At 36.4% G+C, this 14,403-nt stretch overlaps 1 protein-coding gene across 14 annotated transcripts in view; it reads right to left on the reverse strand.

The window, feature by feature from the left end:
• VTI1A (vesicle transport through interaction with t-SNAREs 1A) overlaps positions 1–14,403 on the reverse strand; it is a 415,946-nt gene that overhangs the window by 207,593 nt on the left and 193,950 nt on the right. For 10 of the 14 annotated variants that reach the window (XM_059899431.1, XM_059899429.1, XM_059899426.1 and 7 more), the window contains 2 exons: positions 8,697–8,767; positions 7,941–8,002 (listed from right to left, as the gene is read on the reverse strand). In XM_059899431.1, coding sequence (XP_059755414.1) covers positions 7,941–8,002; positions 8,697–8,767 — 133 coding nt within the window. Of the gene's footprint in view, positions 1–7,929; positions 8,003–8,696; positions 8,768–14,403 lie in introns of all 14 variants that reach the window. The other 4 variants (XM_059899434.1, XM_059899435.1, XM_059899436.1 and 1 more) reach the window with 1 other exon arrangement.

Consider the following 14,403-nt stretch of genomic DNA (forward strand, 5'->3'; position numbering starts at 1 on the left):
AGGATGTCCACTCTCACCACTATTATTCAACATAGTTTTGGCAGTCCTAGCCACAGCAATCAGAAGAAAAAGAAATAAAAGGAATACAAATTGGGAAAGAAGAAGTAAAACTGTCTAGAGCTAATCAGAAAACTACTAGAGCTAATCAATGAATTTGGTAAAGTTGCAGGATACAAAATTAATGCACAGAAATCTCTTGCATTCCTATACACTAATGATGAAAAATCTGAAAGAGAAATTAAGGAAACACTCTCATTTACCACTGCAACAAAAAGAATAAAATACCTAGGAATAAACCTACCTAGGGAGACAAAAGACCTGTATGCAGAAAACTATAAGACATTGATGAAAGAAATTAAAGATGATACCAACAGATGGAGGGGCTTCCCTGGTGGCGCAGTGGTTGAGAATCTGCCTGCTAATGCAGGGAACACGGGTTCGAGCCCTGGTCTGGGAAGATCCCACATGCCGCGGAGCAGCTGGGCCCGTGAGCCACAATTACTGAGCCTGCGCGTCTGGAGCCTGTGCTCCGCAATAAGAGAGGCCGCGATAGTGAGAGGCCCGCGCACCGCGATGAAGAGTGGTCCCCGCTTGCCACACACAACTAGAGAAAGCCCTCGCACAGAAACGAAGACCCAACACAGCCATAAATAAATAAATAAACAAATACTTAAAAAAAAAAAAAAAAACAGATGGAGAGATATACCATGTTCTTGGATTGGAAGAATCAATATTGTGAAAATGACTATACTACCCAAAGCAATCTACAGATTCAATGCAATCCTTATCAAATTACCAATGGCATTTTTTACGGAATTAGAACAAAAAACCTTAAAATTTGCATGGAGACACAAAAGACCCCGAATAGCCAAAGCAGTCGAGGGAAAAAAAAACGGAGCTGGAGGAATCAGACTCCCTGACTTCAGACTATACTACAAAGCTACAGTAATCAAGACAATATGGTACTGGCACAAAAACAGAAATACAGATCAATGCAACAAGATAGAAAGCCCAGAGACAAACCCACGCACCTATGGTCAACTAATCTATGACTAAGGAGGCAAGGATATACAATGCAGAAAAGACAGCCTCTTCAATAAGTGGTGCTGGGAAAACTGGACAGCTACATGTAAAAGAATGAAATTAGAACACTCCCTAACACCATACACAAAAATAAACTCAAAATGGATTAGAGACCTAAATGTAAGACCAGACACTATAAAACTCTTAGAGGAAAACTTAGGAAGAACACTCTTTGACATAAATCACAACAAGATCTTTTGTGATTCACCTCCTAGAGTAATGGAAATAAAAACAAAAATAAACAAATGGGACCTAATGAAACTTAAAAGCTTTTGCACAGCAAAGGAAACCATAAACAAGATGAAAAGACAATCCTCAAAATGGGAGAAAATATTTGCAAACGAATCAATGGAAAAAGGATTAATCTCCAAAACATGTAAACAGCTCATGCAGCTCAATATTAAAAAAACAAACAACCCAATCCAAAAATGGGCAGAAGACCTAAATAGACATTTCCCAAAGAAGACATACAGACGGCCACGAAGCACATGAAAAGCTGCTCAACATCACTATTATTAGAGAAATGCAAATCAAAACTACAATGAGGTATCACCTCACACAAGTTAGAATGGGCATCATCAGAAAATCTACAAACAACAAATGCTGGAGAGGGTGTAGAGAAAAGGGAACCCTCTTGCACTGTTGGTAGGAATGTAAATTGATACAGCCACTATGGAGAACAGTATGGAGGTTCCTTAAAAAACTAAAAATGGAACTACCATATGACCCAGCAATCCCACTACTGGGCATATACCCAGAGAAAACCATAATTCAAAAAGACACATGCACCCCAATGTTCACTGCAGCACTATTTACAATAACCAAGTCATGGAAGCAACCTAAATGCCCATCAACAGACGAATGGATAAAGAAGATGTGGTACATATATACAATGGAATATTACTCAGCCATAAAAAGGAACGAAATTGGGTCATTTGTAGAGACGTGGATGGATCTAGAGACTGTCATACAGAGTGAAGTAAGTCAGAAAGAGAAAAACAAATATCATATATTAATGCATATATGTGGAATCTAGAAAATGGTACAGATGAACCGGTTTGCAGGGCAGAAATTGAGACACAGATGTAGAGAACAAACGTATGGACACCAAGCGGGGGAAGTCGGGGGGTGGCGGTGGTGGTGGGATGAATTGGGAGATTGGGATTGACATGTGTACACTTATGTGTATAAAATGGATGACTAATGAGAGCCTGCAGTATAAAAAAATAAAATTAAAAAATTTAAAATAAATAAATAAAATAAAATAAATTAAAAAAAAAGAGACAGCTAAGTTCATAGTCTAATTCTGTACATTTCTATGTATATGACTATGGATAGTTTACTTCACTAAGCATTGTTATTCTCACCTGTAAAATGGGGATACGATGCTTCCTCCACAGGGCTCTTAAGGATTAGATCTGATGTGTGTAAACTAAGGTTAGGGTCAGACACACACCTAAGGCAGCTGGTAGAGTTATCATTCATAGATAACTTTAGATGCTGTATTCGAATGTCTAACACAATATCAAAATTCTATGTGTAAAGTTACAAGAATGTTATTAAAAAGAAACATATATAAAGAAATCCAAAGCCGTTCTTTCATTTGGTAAAAACATCACCCATGTCAGCCTTGAAGGGGTCATAGGACGAAAGCAATGAGTCAAGTGTATGGTAATAAAGTTACTCACACAATAAGGACCAAGGTTTTTAAAAAATAATTTTCTCTTTGTAGTATTATTCTAAGCTTAGAACCTAAATCTGTTAAGTGTAAAGAATCTGCAACAAACTGAATCATTTTGTTCTGAAAGAATAAGCACTTGATTAAAAACTGAAGAATATCTTAGAGGTTAAGATTTTGCTGTACTAATTTCAAGGCAGGGCCCACCCATGTTCACAGCTAGTAAAAACAGGCCAAGAAAGACAAATGACATAAAGAGAGAAAAGCAAAAACCAGAAAAAAAGTGAAAAATATAAATGTAAGACACTTTGCAGTGCATAAAAATTGAGAGTAAATTCTCAAGGACATTTTTCTCACACGTCTTGAAAACTCTCTACTGCTGAATTTTCAGACATCATAATAAGAACAATTAAAATATAAAAAAATGTTTCCTGGGCAAAATGGGGGGGGCGGGGATGAATTTTTAAAGAAGATTAAAAGTCATAGCATATTTCTTTAAGAATAAGTATGTTTAATAAAAAAATTACATATCTATTGCTTATAGAAATTGCATTGGTATTTCTGATATATTTACCCTTAGGAATCATTCCGACAGTACATTTAAGTTTTCCAGATGTTTTTACCTGTCTTCCTACCAAAGCAACAAAACCACGTTTAAAATGTAAAATGTGATAACAATGATAGGTGGCAGTTATTCCCCAGATGGGCTCAGAAGTAGCTCTAACAAAAATACATGTATTAAATAGTAAGGGGATGAAGTTATTCCAGTTATAAAATAAATAAGTCATGTGGATATAATATACAGCATGGAGAACATAATCAATAATATTATAATAATTTTGTATGGTGACAGATGGTAACTATATTTGTGGTAATCATTCTGTAATGTATAAAAATATTGAGTCACTACATAGTACACCTGAAACTAATATAATAAATCAATTATATTGCAATTAAAAAATGTATAAATAGTGGTAGCTGCATCAACTTCATTTAACCCCATCTGTTTTGTTTATATTATAGATTAGTTACAAAACACCTCTCAACAGCTACCTATTTAAGAAAGTTACTACATACATGATGGAAGGATAAACAGAATTCACTTTTTCAAGGAAACGTTCTGCTATTGTGTGCGTAATTCTGCTATTCTGTATTGTGTGTGTGTGTGTGTGTGTGTGTAAATACTAATACTAGTAGCAAATATTGCTAGTGTGCACGAGAGAGAAAATTGATATTAAGATAATCATACAGAAAAGGTGTTTTAAAAAATGTTACATATGTCATTTCCTTTCATAAGCCTTTTGCCAGCATATACATGTGGTCAATGGGCCAACATAAACTTGTAACATGTCCTCCAAATTTATGTCAACAGAGATTTCAAATTATAACTCTGTTACATTTCTAAGGAATCCTTTAGATACTTTTAGAAACAAACATACAATTACTGATAAATTATTCACTCTTCAGAGGCAAAAAGAAAACAGAATCATGATGTCCTTTGTTTGCTGACTGAAAATCTTGAAAACTTCTGTTTTCATTTCCACTGCCTGCTGGTACTGTTTGATCTAATAAGACCTCCCAGTCAAATGTATAGGAAAAAATATACATACCAACATGCACGTACAGGCAAATATATATGGAGAGCAACATTGAAGCCTCTCAGTGCTACCTGAGGCACTTTAAAGACAACCCATTATGACAGTCGAATTTTGTGGAAGTCAACGAAAAATCCTTTTTTTTGACCCCCGTCATTGCATGAATGGTCATTTGTTTCATGACAATTTTCATTATTATCTGAACACCACTTCATTTCAAACTCTGTCTACAGAGTCAGGAAATGAACAGTTTGTCCCCAAGTAGCTCTTCATCTTATGTCAAGACAGCAGAAAAATTACTTTTCAGGAAATCAGCTATACCTGCATTCTGATGTCAAGTTTTACTAATATAATTTTGAATGGACTGGTTTTTTTCCTTTGTTTTCTTTCTTTTGGTGATATAGTACAGTTACATGAAGAGCATTTATTTAGGTTGAATCAGTTGCTCTCTCACTAGATATGTCTCAATATTCTCTGCATAGTTTAGTTTCTTTCAAAACTTATGACTCCATAAGTCATCTTCTATTTCTCTATTTTTTTCAAACTTATTGGTTGTATAGCTACTGAAATCATATTTTCTATTGGTTCTTTGTTTTCCTGGCACCCTTTTTAATCATCAGTAAGGATTAATTGGACTTGTAGAATCTTCCATAGCTTCCTTGAAAATTAGATAATTTTATGAATTCCTACACCACTTTATATGCACATATTCTCTACTAGACTGAAGTACTCTGAAGGCAAGGATCCAAACTGATTTCATTTGAGGAGCCCCAAGTCCTTGTATTCAGGCATGAAATATTTACTGAGGAAGTGAATAAGGAGAAAAAAAGAAAAGAAGAAATAGACACAATAGACTAATCAATATTAGCAAAATGACTCAAATGAGGAACCATGATATACCATTCCTGTTCATTTTACAAATTTAAAAACAACCTAAGTTTAAAAAATTAAGAATAATCAGCAGTCTTTCTTTTAAATAAAATAATTCCTTGGTTTGGTATATTGTAGAATACTTAACTATCTTCGGTCATAAAGAATTTATCATATGAAAATAAATAAGCTTATGTTATATGCAGGTAAACACCTACCCTGAACAAAGAGGACATTCGTTTCTTGTATGCGTTTATACATTTATACAGATGGGCACACTGTTCAATATTGTAACTTTTCTTAAACCAGAAGCACCTGTTGACACATGATATAGCTGTGCAATTTTGGTAAGATAACGTGACTTCTCTTTCTGAAATAAAACCCCACCGGTGCTAGAAGGGAGTGCCATGCGAATGGGAGGGATGTAACCGGAAGCAAAATCAGAGCAGTAAATACAAGACTTCCTATTAGAAACATAAACCCTGGTTCCACTTTCTAGAGACTGTTTTTCCAGGGAATAATAAAAAATAATGAAGTGAAGAAGTTGGTAAAATATTTTTGCCTTTTCCCAAGTCCAAAATAAATTATATATCATGTGGGATAGTAATTAGAAACTAAACCAAAACCACCATCTACATTTGGTTCCCGAAGACTCAGTTTATAGCATTGATTAAAAGTACCTGGATACCTTGGCTGATACCAAGATCCCAGTTGTGCTTAGTGAAAAACACAGTCACCAATGTGCACGGGTGGACTTAAGAGTTTCCTTGGCTCAGACATAGCAAGGTGATGTCCATCTGGGGATTTTTATTTCTGTTCATACTCTAGACAGAGCCCAAAAGGAGATGAGTCAGTGATTGACTGAGTTTGCCTACAAAGAGAACCCCAAGAAGATTTCAGCAGAGTAATTTTCTTCTGTAGGCTTATGAAACAACCCTGTTAGTATGATTTTTCTAAAGAAAGCCCAGTCAAAGGTTACAGAAGTGGTTTGTGCTTCACCCTCTCTAAATGACTTGCAAACTTATTCAAACACAATATGAGGAGATGCGTTATTTGTTGAAATAACTGTCTGCAGTGTCCTGCACAAAAGGGTGAGGTACTTCAAGCAGAAACGTGGACAGAAATACGTTGGTTTAGAAACCCATAAATCCTTATTTGAATCTGCCAACCTGAAAGCCACATAGAGCCTGGATAAACTATTTTTCCTAAATGCTACAGCTGATTAAGCCACACCATTAAATGACAGCTGAACTTTAACATTAATATGATATTATTTAAATAACCACATGATTTTTTTTTACACTAAAAATGATGAATGATTTCTGGACAGCTCAACTGACATAAAGCGGGAGGACTCTTTAATGAGATTTGACAAAATGGAGACATATGCAGAATATTCGTTACAGCTCACATTGCAGGGGCCCTCCCAGGGAAGCAATAGAGAATTTTCCCCTTTTTTTCTTTTTTATTGTTTATATGCACTGAAGCATTCCTTTCAATCGCCACTTCTCTGTGGATTTTGAATTTTTCTAGGTCGTTTACATATTACCCCTAATCAGAGAATTTGGTGGTTTATGGTTTTGAATTGGGGACTGTGGGTGTAGGAAAAGGAGGGGCATGTGGAGTTGTGTCAGCATGGGTTGGAAGTGTCCCTGGAATTTAACCTTGCTCCTGATTAGCCTGACAGAGAAATCACATCGCTACATTGGCCTATAGAAGACTAAGTGACCATACCTTTGACTGATTCTTATGCAATCAATCTCTAACGCAGCAAACATACTTTTAGCAAATTATTATATATGGATACATGATCAGAGAAGACTTTACTTATTTTCAAATAGCTGTCACTATAGCATCAATGATAAACAAGATTCTCTTTTTAAAATTCCAATTAAGCTATTCTAGAGGTGATTCTCAACATTGCTCATTCATATTTCTATCCACAGTTCCAAACTGAAGGTTATGCTAGATGATAGTCTTATTTGGTAGATTCTGAATGCAATAATTCCATGCTGAATATACCTAAGTCAAAAATGACCCCAATTTTCGGAACAATGAAAACATTTCTCACTCCCCTCCAAAATTACAGAACGTAGACTATTACCTACATGCATTCATTTACTTTCACATACTCTCCCAAATATCTTCTGTCAATCAAAGGTTAGTTTCACATATAAAACATTAACATTTGCTTGCTCGCACATGTGACTTCACATTATTCAGATATTCTTTAAATTTAAAAAATCTTTTCTAAGTATACATAAAGTCAGAATGTTTCCCCAGACTCTCTTAAAAAAGAAATGAAAACAAAGCAACAGAGGGCAAAGCTAATACCAAGTGTGCTCCTGATACTGCAGGCCATCATTCCCTCTACAGCAAGGAGGCTATCAAAATAGAAAATAAAATCAGTCTGCTCCTGCCATGGGGCCTTCCTCAGGCTATGAAAAAATACTTTATGTCTAACCCTAATTTTTTCCATAGCTTGAGGTAACCCCCCGAGCTCAAACCTTCTCTCTAATCTAAGTTACTCAGTGTGTGTCCCTGTCCAAACAAGAGTTAATATCAGTGCTCTGTCATTTCAAAAGGTTCTTGACACAGGGTACTAAGAGCAGAAGCTTGCATGCCTGGAAAATGCCCGGTTGCAACGAGATGAAAAGTATACTTAAAAAAAAGTAAGAGAAAGAGAGGAAGATAAGTCCCTACCTGGCTCTTACCTTCTCAACATCCCTGTCAGAACCCTGGAGCTTTTCCCCAAGTTAGCATCTGTTTCCCGAAGCTAGGAGGAGAAAAGCAGCATTAAAACAGAACAAAATGAAACTTCATGGAATTAGATTATTTTTAAAGTGCACTGGCAAACAATAATTTTCTTTCATGATGGAAAATCCAATTCATAAAAAAATGCTTAAATACTTTAAAATACATTCTTGACACCTACATTATCTCTGAAAATTCTTAGATTTAGAAAATTACATATACTAGATAACCCCAGGAGCTTTAAATTGGATACTTGAACAGGATATAAAAGCAAATGTCTCACAGGCTGACAAAGTTTAAATTATTTCTGGTAATTAATTAATATGTCCACCCTATGAATGCACACAGGTCTAGAGATATAAATGGAAGCAAAATGAGTTGAGGGAAGATGAGATCAATATTTTTAGCTTTTGCTCTGAAAGACCTGACATACCACAAAATCCTCCTCAGTGATCTTCTCCTTAGATATAGCACTAAATAAAATATCTACCTGGGGGCATTCTGGGATGGAGGCATAAAGAGTCAGCTTATTCCTTCTCCATCCCACACTCCCCTCACCCCCACTCTATATCCTTCTTTCACCCTAGCCATTTTTATACATGCTTACACCAATGTAATTGTTACTGTCTATGCACATGCCCAAGACCTTTTACTTATTTATTTTTTTGTCTTTTCATTTACTGAATTTGTGAAAAGATTGTAGCACTTCTACTTACTCTTTCACGTGCTCTCTGTATCTTTTCTCTGTCATGACTGAGGTTTTCCAGCATCTCCTGGCCAATTTGTTCTATGGACAAGAAAATTTGAGTTAGGAAAGATGACTTTGGGTGCAAATGAAAAAAAAAACTTCAGAAGTACCAAAAGGACAACAGGCGCAGAATTTAAAGAATGCTCATGATCAATATAAAACACCAACAGATTATTATGACCCCAACACCCTCCTAACCTAGGTCTTCCATAATCCACTTGAACTGCAGTTTTATTCATTGGAAGAAAATATCTGTCCTAACTTTCTCACAAAATTGTTGTTATAGTCAAATGAGATATCCTAACTAAAAATGTTTTGAAAGCTATAGGGTACCACACAAATGCACGTAACTGTATAGTACCCGAGAATCAATGCACTCAATGAATAATCACTGAGGCCCTACTCTGTGCCAGCGGTAGATGTTGGGGACATGGCCAGTAACCAAGATCAAGCCCTTCCACTCCCGAACTCCAGAACTAATAGAGATGATTTAGCAGTTAAAGGATAAATGTTACATTAGAGTTCATATTTCATGGCACATCAAAAAAAAGTACTGTATATTCCTTTCATGACAGAAAAATCCAAATAATAAGAATGGCTTAAGTACAATAACATAAATTATATTTTTGTCACCTATACAAACTGAAAATTCTTCCCAGGATAGTACATTCCTAGTATATTATCTCCTCTCAGTTTGATGGTAGCTTTTTATTACTAACTCCATACAATTTATCCTTAAGGTAAAATTGAATAAGATATGTGGTTCCCAGTAAAGGCATCATAAAAATGGAAGATGACACCAGTAATGGAGAAGTATGAAACAACTAGAGTTGCATTTTTCTTTCTTTGCATAACAATTGCAATATTCAATTTTGTCATACTATTAGGTATTACCATGACATTAAATTCCTTTAATCAACATAATATAGCAATTTTAGAGTGTCCTTGTCCCCGCGGTGAGCCACAGCTGCCCCCCGCCTCTGCAGGAGGCCCTCCAACACTAGCAGACAAGGAAGATACTTGCTCTAGCCTGGAGAAATCAGATACGACTTCCTGGAGAAACTGGGATTAGGTCTGTAAGAAGAGGTGAAATTCAGATAAGCGGTGGGGAAGAAAGACTAAAACATTTCAGACCTGGAAGAAACCTCCATCCTCAGGGGCTTGGAGAAGGCTCTCTTGGAACCCGCATGGAGGGGGTGGCCTGAGCAGATTATCTGAATCCCAATGTTGCTCTGAACCTTGTGTTCAAGATTCGAGAAGATTAGGACTGCTAAGGGTCTTGGTGCTCCAGCCGGGTGTCAGGCCAGAGTCTTTTCAGGACATTGGTCCACCAGAGACCTCCCGGTTCCATGTAATATCAAATGGCAAAAGCTCTCCCAGAGATCTGTATCTCAATGCTAAGACCCAGCTCCACTCAACGACCAGCAAGCTACAGTGCTGGACACCCTATGCCAAACAACTAGCAAGATAGGAACACAACCCCAGCCATTAGCGGAGAGGCTGCCTAAAATCATAATAAGCTCACAGACACCCCAAAACAACCACCGGATGCGGTCCTGCCCACCAGAAAGATAAGATCCAGACTCATCCACCAGAACACAGGCACCAGTCCCCTCCACCAGAAAGCCTACACAACCCTCTGAACCAACCTTACCCACTGGGAGCAGACACCAAAAACAACGGGAAGTATGAACCTGCAGACTGCAAAAAGGAGACCCCAAACATAGTAGGTTAAGCAAAATGAGAAGACAGAGAAATACACAGCAGATGAAGGAGTGAGGTAAAAACCCACCAGACCAAACAAAAGAGGAAATAGGCAGTCTACCTGAAAAAGAATTCACAGTAATGATAGTAAAGATGATCCAAAAGCTTGGAAATAGAATGGAGAAAATACAAGAAATGTTTAACAAGGATCTAGAAGAACTAAAGAGCAAACAAACCATGAAGAACAACACAATAAAAGAAATTTAAAATTCTCTGGAAGGAATCAATAGCAGAAAACTGAGGCAGAAGAACAGATAAGTGACCTGGAAGATAAAATAGTGGAAATAACTACCGCAGAGCAGAATAAAGAAAAAAGAATGAAAAGAATTAAGGACAGTCTCGGAGACCTCTGGGACAACATTAAATGCACCAACATTCAAATTATAGGGGTCCCAGAAGAAGAAGAGGAAAAAAAAGGGACTGAGAAAATATTTGAAGAGATTACAGTTGAAAAATTCCCTAGTATGGGAAAGGAAATAGTCAATCAAGTCCAGGAAGTGCAGAGAGTCCTATACAGGATAAACCCAAGGAGAAACACGCCAAGACACATTAATCAAACTATCAAAAATTAAATACAAAGAAAAAATATTAAAAGCAGCCAGGGAAAAGCAACAAATAACATACAAGGGAGTCCCCATAAGGTTATCAGCTGATTTTTCAGCAGAAACTCTGCAAGCCAGAAGGGAGTGGCAGGACATACTTAAAGTGATGAAAGGGAAAAATCTACAACCAAGATTACTCTACTTAATAAGGATCTCATTCAGATTCGACAGAGAAATTAAAACCTTTACAAAGAAGCAAAAACTAAGAGAATTCAGCACCACCAAACCAGCTCTACAACAAATGCAAAAGGAACTTCTCTAAGCAGGAAACACAAGACAAGGAAAAGACCTACAATAACAAACCCAAAACAATTAAGAAAATGGTAAAAGGAACATACATATCGATAACTGCCTTAAATGTAAATGCATTAAATGCTCCAACCAAAAGACATAGACTGGCTGAATGGATACAAAAACAAGACTCATATATATGCTGTCTACAAGAGACCCACTTCAGACTAGGGACACATACAGACTGAAAGTAATGGGATGGAAAAAGATATTCCATGCAAATGGAAATCAAAAGAAAGCCGGAGTAGCATTTCTCATATCAGACAAAATAGACTTTAAAATTAAGACTATTATAAGAGACAAAGAAGGACACTACATAATGATCAAGGGATCAATCCAAGAAGAAGAAGATAAAACAATTGTAAATATTTATGCACCCAACATAGGAGCACCTCAATATATAAGGTAAATGCTAACAGCCATAAAAGGAGAAATCAACAGTAACACAATCATAGTAGGGACTTTAACACCTCACTTTCACCAATGGACAGATCATCCAAAATGAAAATAAATAAGGAAACACAAGCTTTAAATGATACATTAAACAAGATGGACTTAATTGATATTTATAGGACATTCCATCCAAAAACAACAGAATAAACTCTTTTCTCAAGTGCTCATGGCACATTCTCCAGGATAGATCATATCCTGGGTCATAAATCAAGCCTTCGTAAATTTAAGAAAATTGAAATCATATCAAGTATCTTTTTCCAAACACAATGCTATGAGACTAGATATCAATCATAGGAAAAAATCTGTAAAAAATACAAACACATGGAGGCTGAACAATACGCTACTAAATAACCAAGAGATCACTGAAGAAATCAAAGAGGAAATCAAAAAATACCTAGAAACAAATGAAAATGAAAACACGATGACCCAAAACCTATGGGATGCAGCAAAAGCAGTTCTAAGAGGGAAGTTTATAGCAATACAAGTCTACCTGAAGAAACAAGAAACATCTCAAATAAACAACCTAACCTTACACCTAACGCAATTAGAGAAAGAAGAACAAAAAAACCCCAAAGTTAGCAGAAGGAAAGAAATCATAAAGATCAGATCAGAAATGAATGAAAAAGAAATGATGGAAACAATAGCAAAGATCAATAAAACTAACAGCTGGTTCTTTGAGAAGATAAACAAAATTGATAAACCATTAGCCAGACTCATCAAGAAAAAGAGAAGACTCAAATCAATAGAATTAGAAACGAAAAAGGGGAAGTAACAACTGACACTGCAGAAATACAAAGGATCATGAGAGATTACTACAAGCAACTGTATGCCAATAAAATGGACAACCTGGAAGAAATGGACAAATTCTTAGAAATGCACAACCTTCCGAGACTGAACCTGGAAGAAATAGAAAATATGAACAGACCAATCACAAGCACTGAAATTGAAACTGTGATTAAAAATCTTCCAACAAACAAAAGCCCAGGACCAGATGGCTTCATAGGCGAATTCTATCAAACATTAGAGAAGAGCTAACAGCTATCCTTCTCAAACTCTTTCAAAATATAGCAGAGGGAGGAACACTCCCAAACTCATTCTATGAGGCCACCATCACCCTGATACCAAAACCAGACAAAGATGTCACAAAAAAAGAAACCTAGAGACAAATATCACTGATGAACATAGATGCAAAAATCCTCAACAAAATACTAGTAAACAGAATCCAACAGCACATTAGAAGGATCATACACCATGATCAAGTGGGGTTTATCCTTGAGGAATGCAAGGATTCTTGAGGAATGCAAGGATTCTTGAGGAATGCAAGGATTCTTCAATATATGCAAATCAATCAATGTGATACACCATATTAACAAACTGAAGGAGAAAAACCATATGATCATCTCAATAGATGCAGAGAAAGTTTTCGACAAAATTCAACACCTATTTATGATAAAAACCCTCCAGAAAGTAGGCATAGAGGGAACGTACCTCAACATAATAAAGGCCATATATGACAAACCCACAGCCAACATCGTTCTCAATGGTGAAAAACTGAAACCATTTCCACTAAGATCAGGAAAAAGACAAGGTTGCCCACTCTCACCACTATTATTCAACATAGTTTGGGAAGTTTTAGCCACAGCAATCAGAGAAGAAAAAGAAATAAAAGGAATACAAATTGGAAAAGAAGAAGTAAAGCTGTCACTGTTTGCAGATGACATGATACTATACATAGAGAATCTTAAAGATGCTACCAGAAAATTACTAGAACTAATCAATGAATTTGGTAAAGTAGCCGGATACAAAATTAATGCACAGAAATCTCTTGCATTCCTATACACTAATGATGAAACATCTGAAAGAGAAATTAAGGAAACACTCCCATTTACCATTGCAACAAAAAGAATAAAATACCTAGGAATAAACCTACCTAAGGAGACAAAAGACCTGTATGCAGAAAATTATAAGACACTGATGAAAGAAACTAAAGACGATACGAACAGACGGGGAGATATACCATGTTCTTGGATTGGAAGAATCAACATTGTGAGAATGACTATACTACCCAAAGCAATCTACAGATTCATTGCAATCCCTATCAAATTACCAATGGCATTTTTCACAGAACTAGAACAAAAAATTTCACAAGTTGTATGGAAACACAAAAGACCCCACACCCCACATAGCCAAAGCAATCTTGAGAAAGAAAAACAGAGCTGGAGGAATCAGGCTCCCTGATGTCAGACTATACTACAAAGCTACAGTAATCAAGAGAGTATGGTACTGGTACAAAAACAGAAATACAGATCAATGGAACACGACAGAAAGTTCAGAGATAAACCCACGCACATACGGTCACCTTATCTTTGATAAAAGAGGCAAGAATATACAATGGAGAAAAGACAGCCTCTTCAATAAGTGGTGCTGGGAAAACTGGACAGCTACATGTAAAAGAATGAAATTAGAACACTCCCTAACACCATACACAAAAGTAAACTCAAAATGGATTAAGGATCTAAATGTAAGGCCAGACACTATCAAACTCTTAGAGGAAAACATAGGCAG

The sequence above is a fragment of the Balaenoptera ricei genome, chromosome 16, assembly GCF_028023285.1.
Source record: "Balaenoptera ricei isolate mBalRic1 chromosome 16, mBalRic1.hap2, whole genome shotgun sequence".
Taxonomy (NCBI): domain Eukaryota; kingdom Metazoa; phylum Chordata; class Mammalia; order Artiodactyla; family Balaenopteridae; genus Balaenoptera; species Balaenoptera ricei.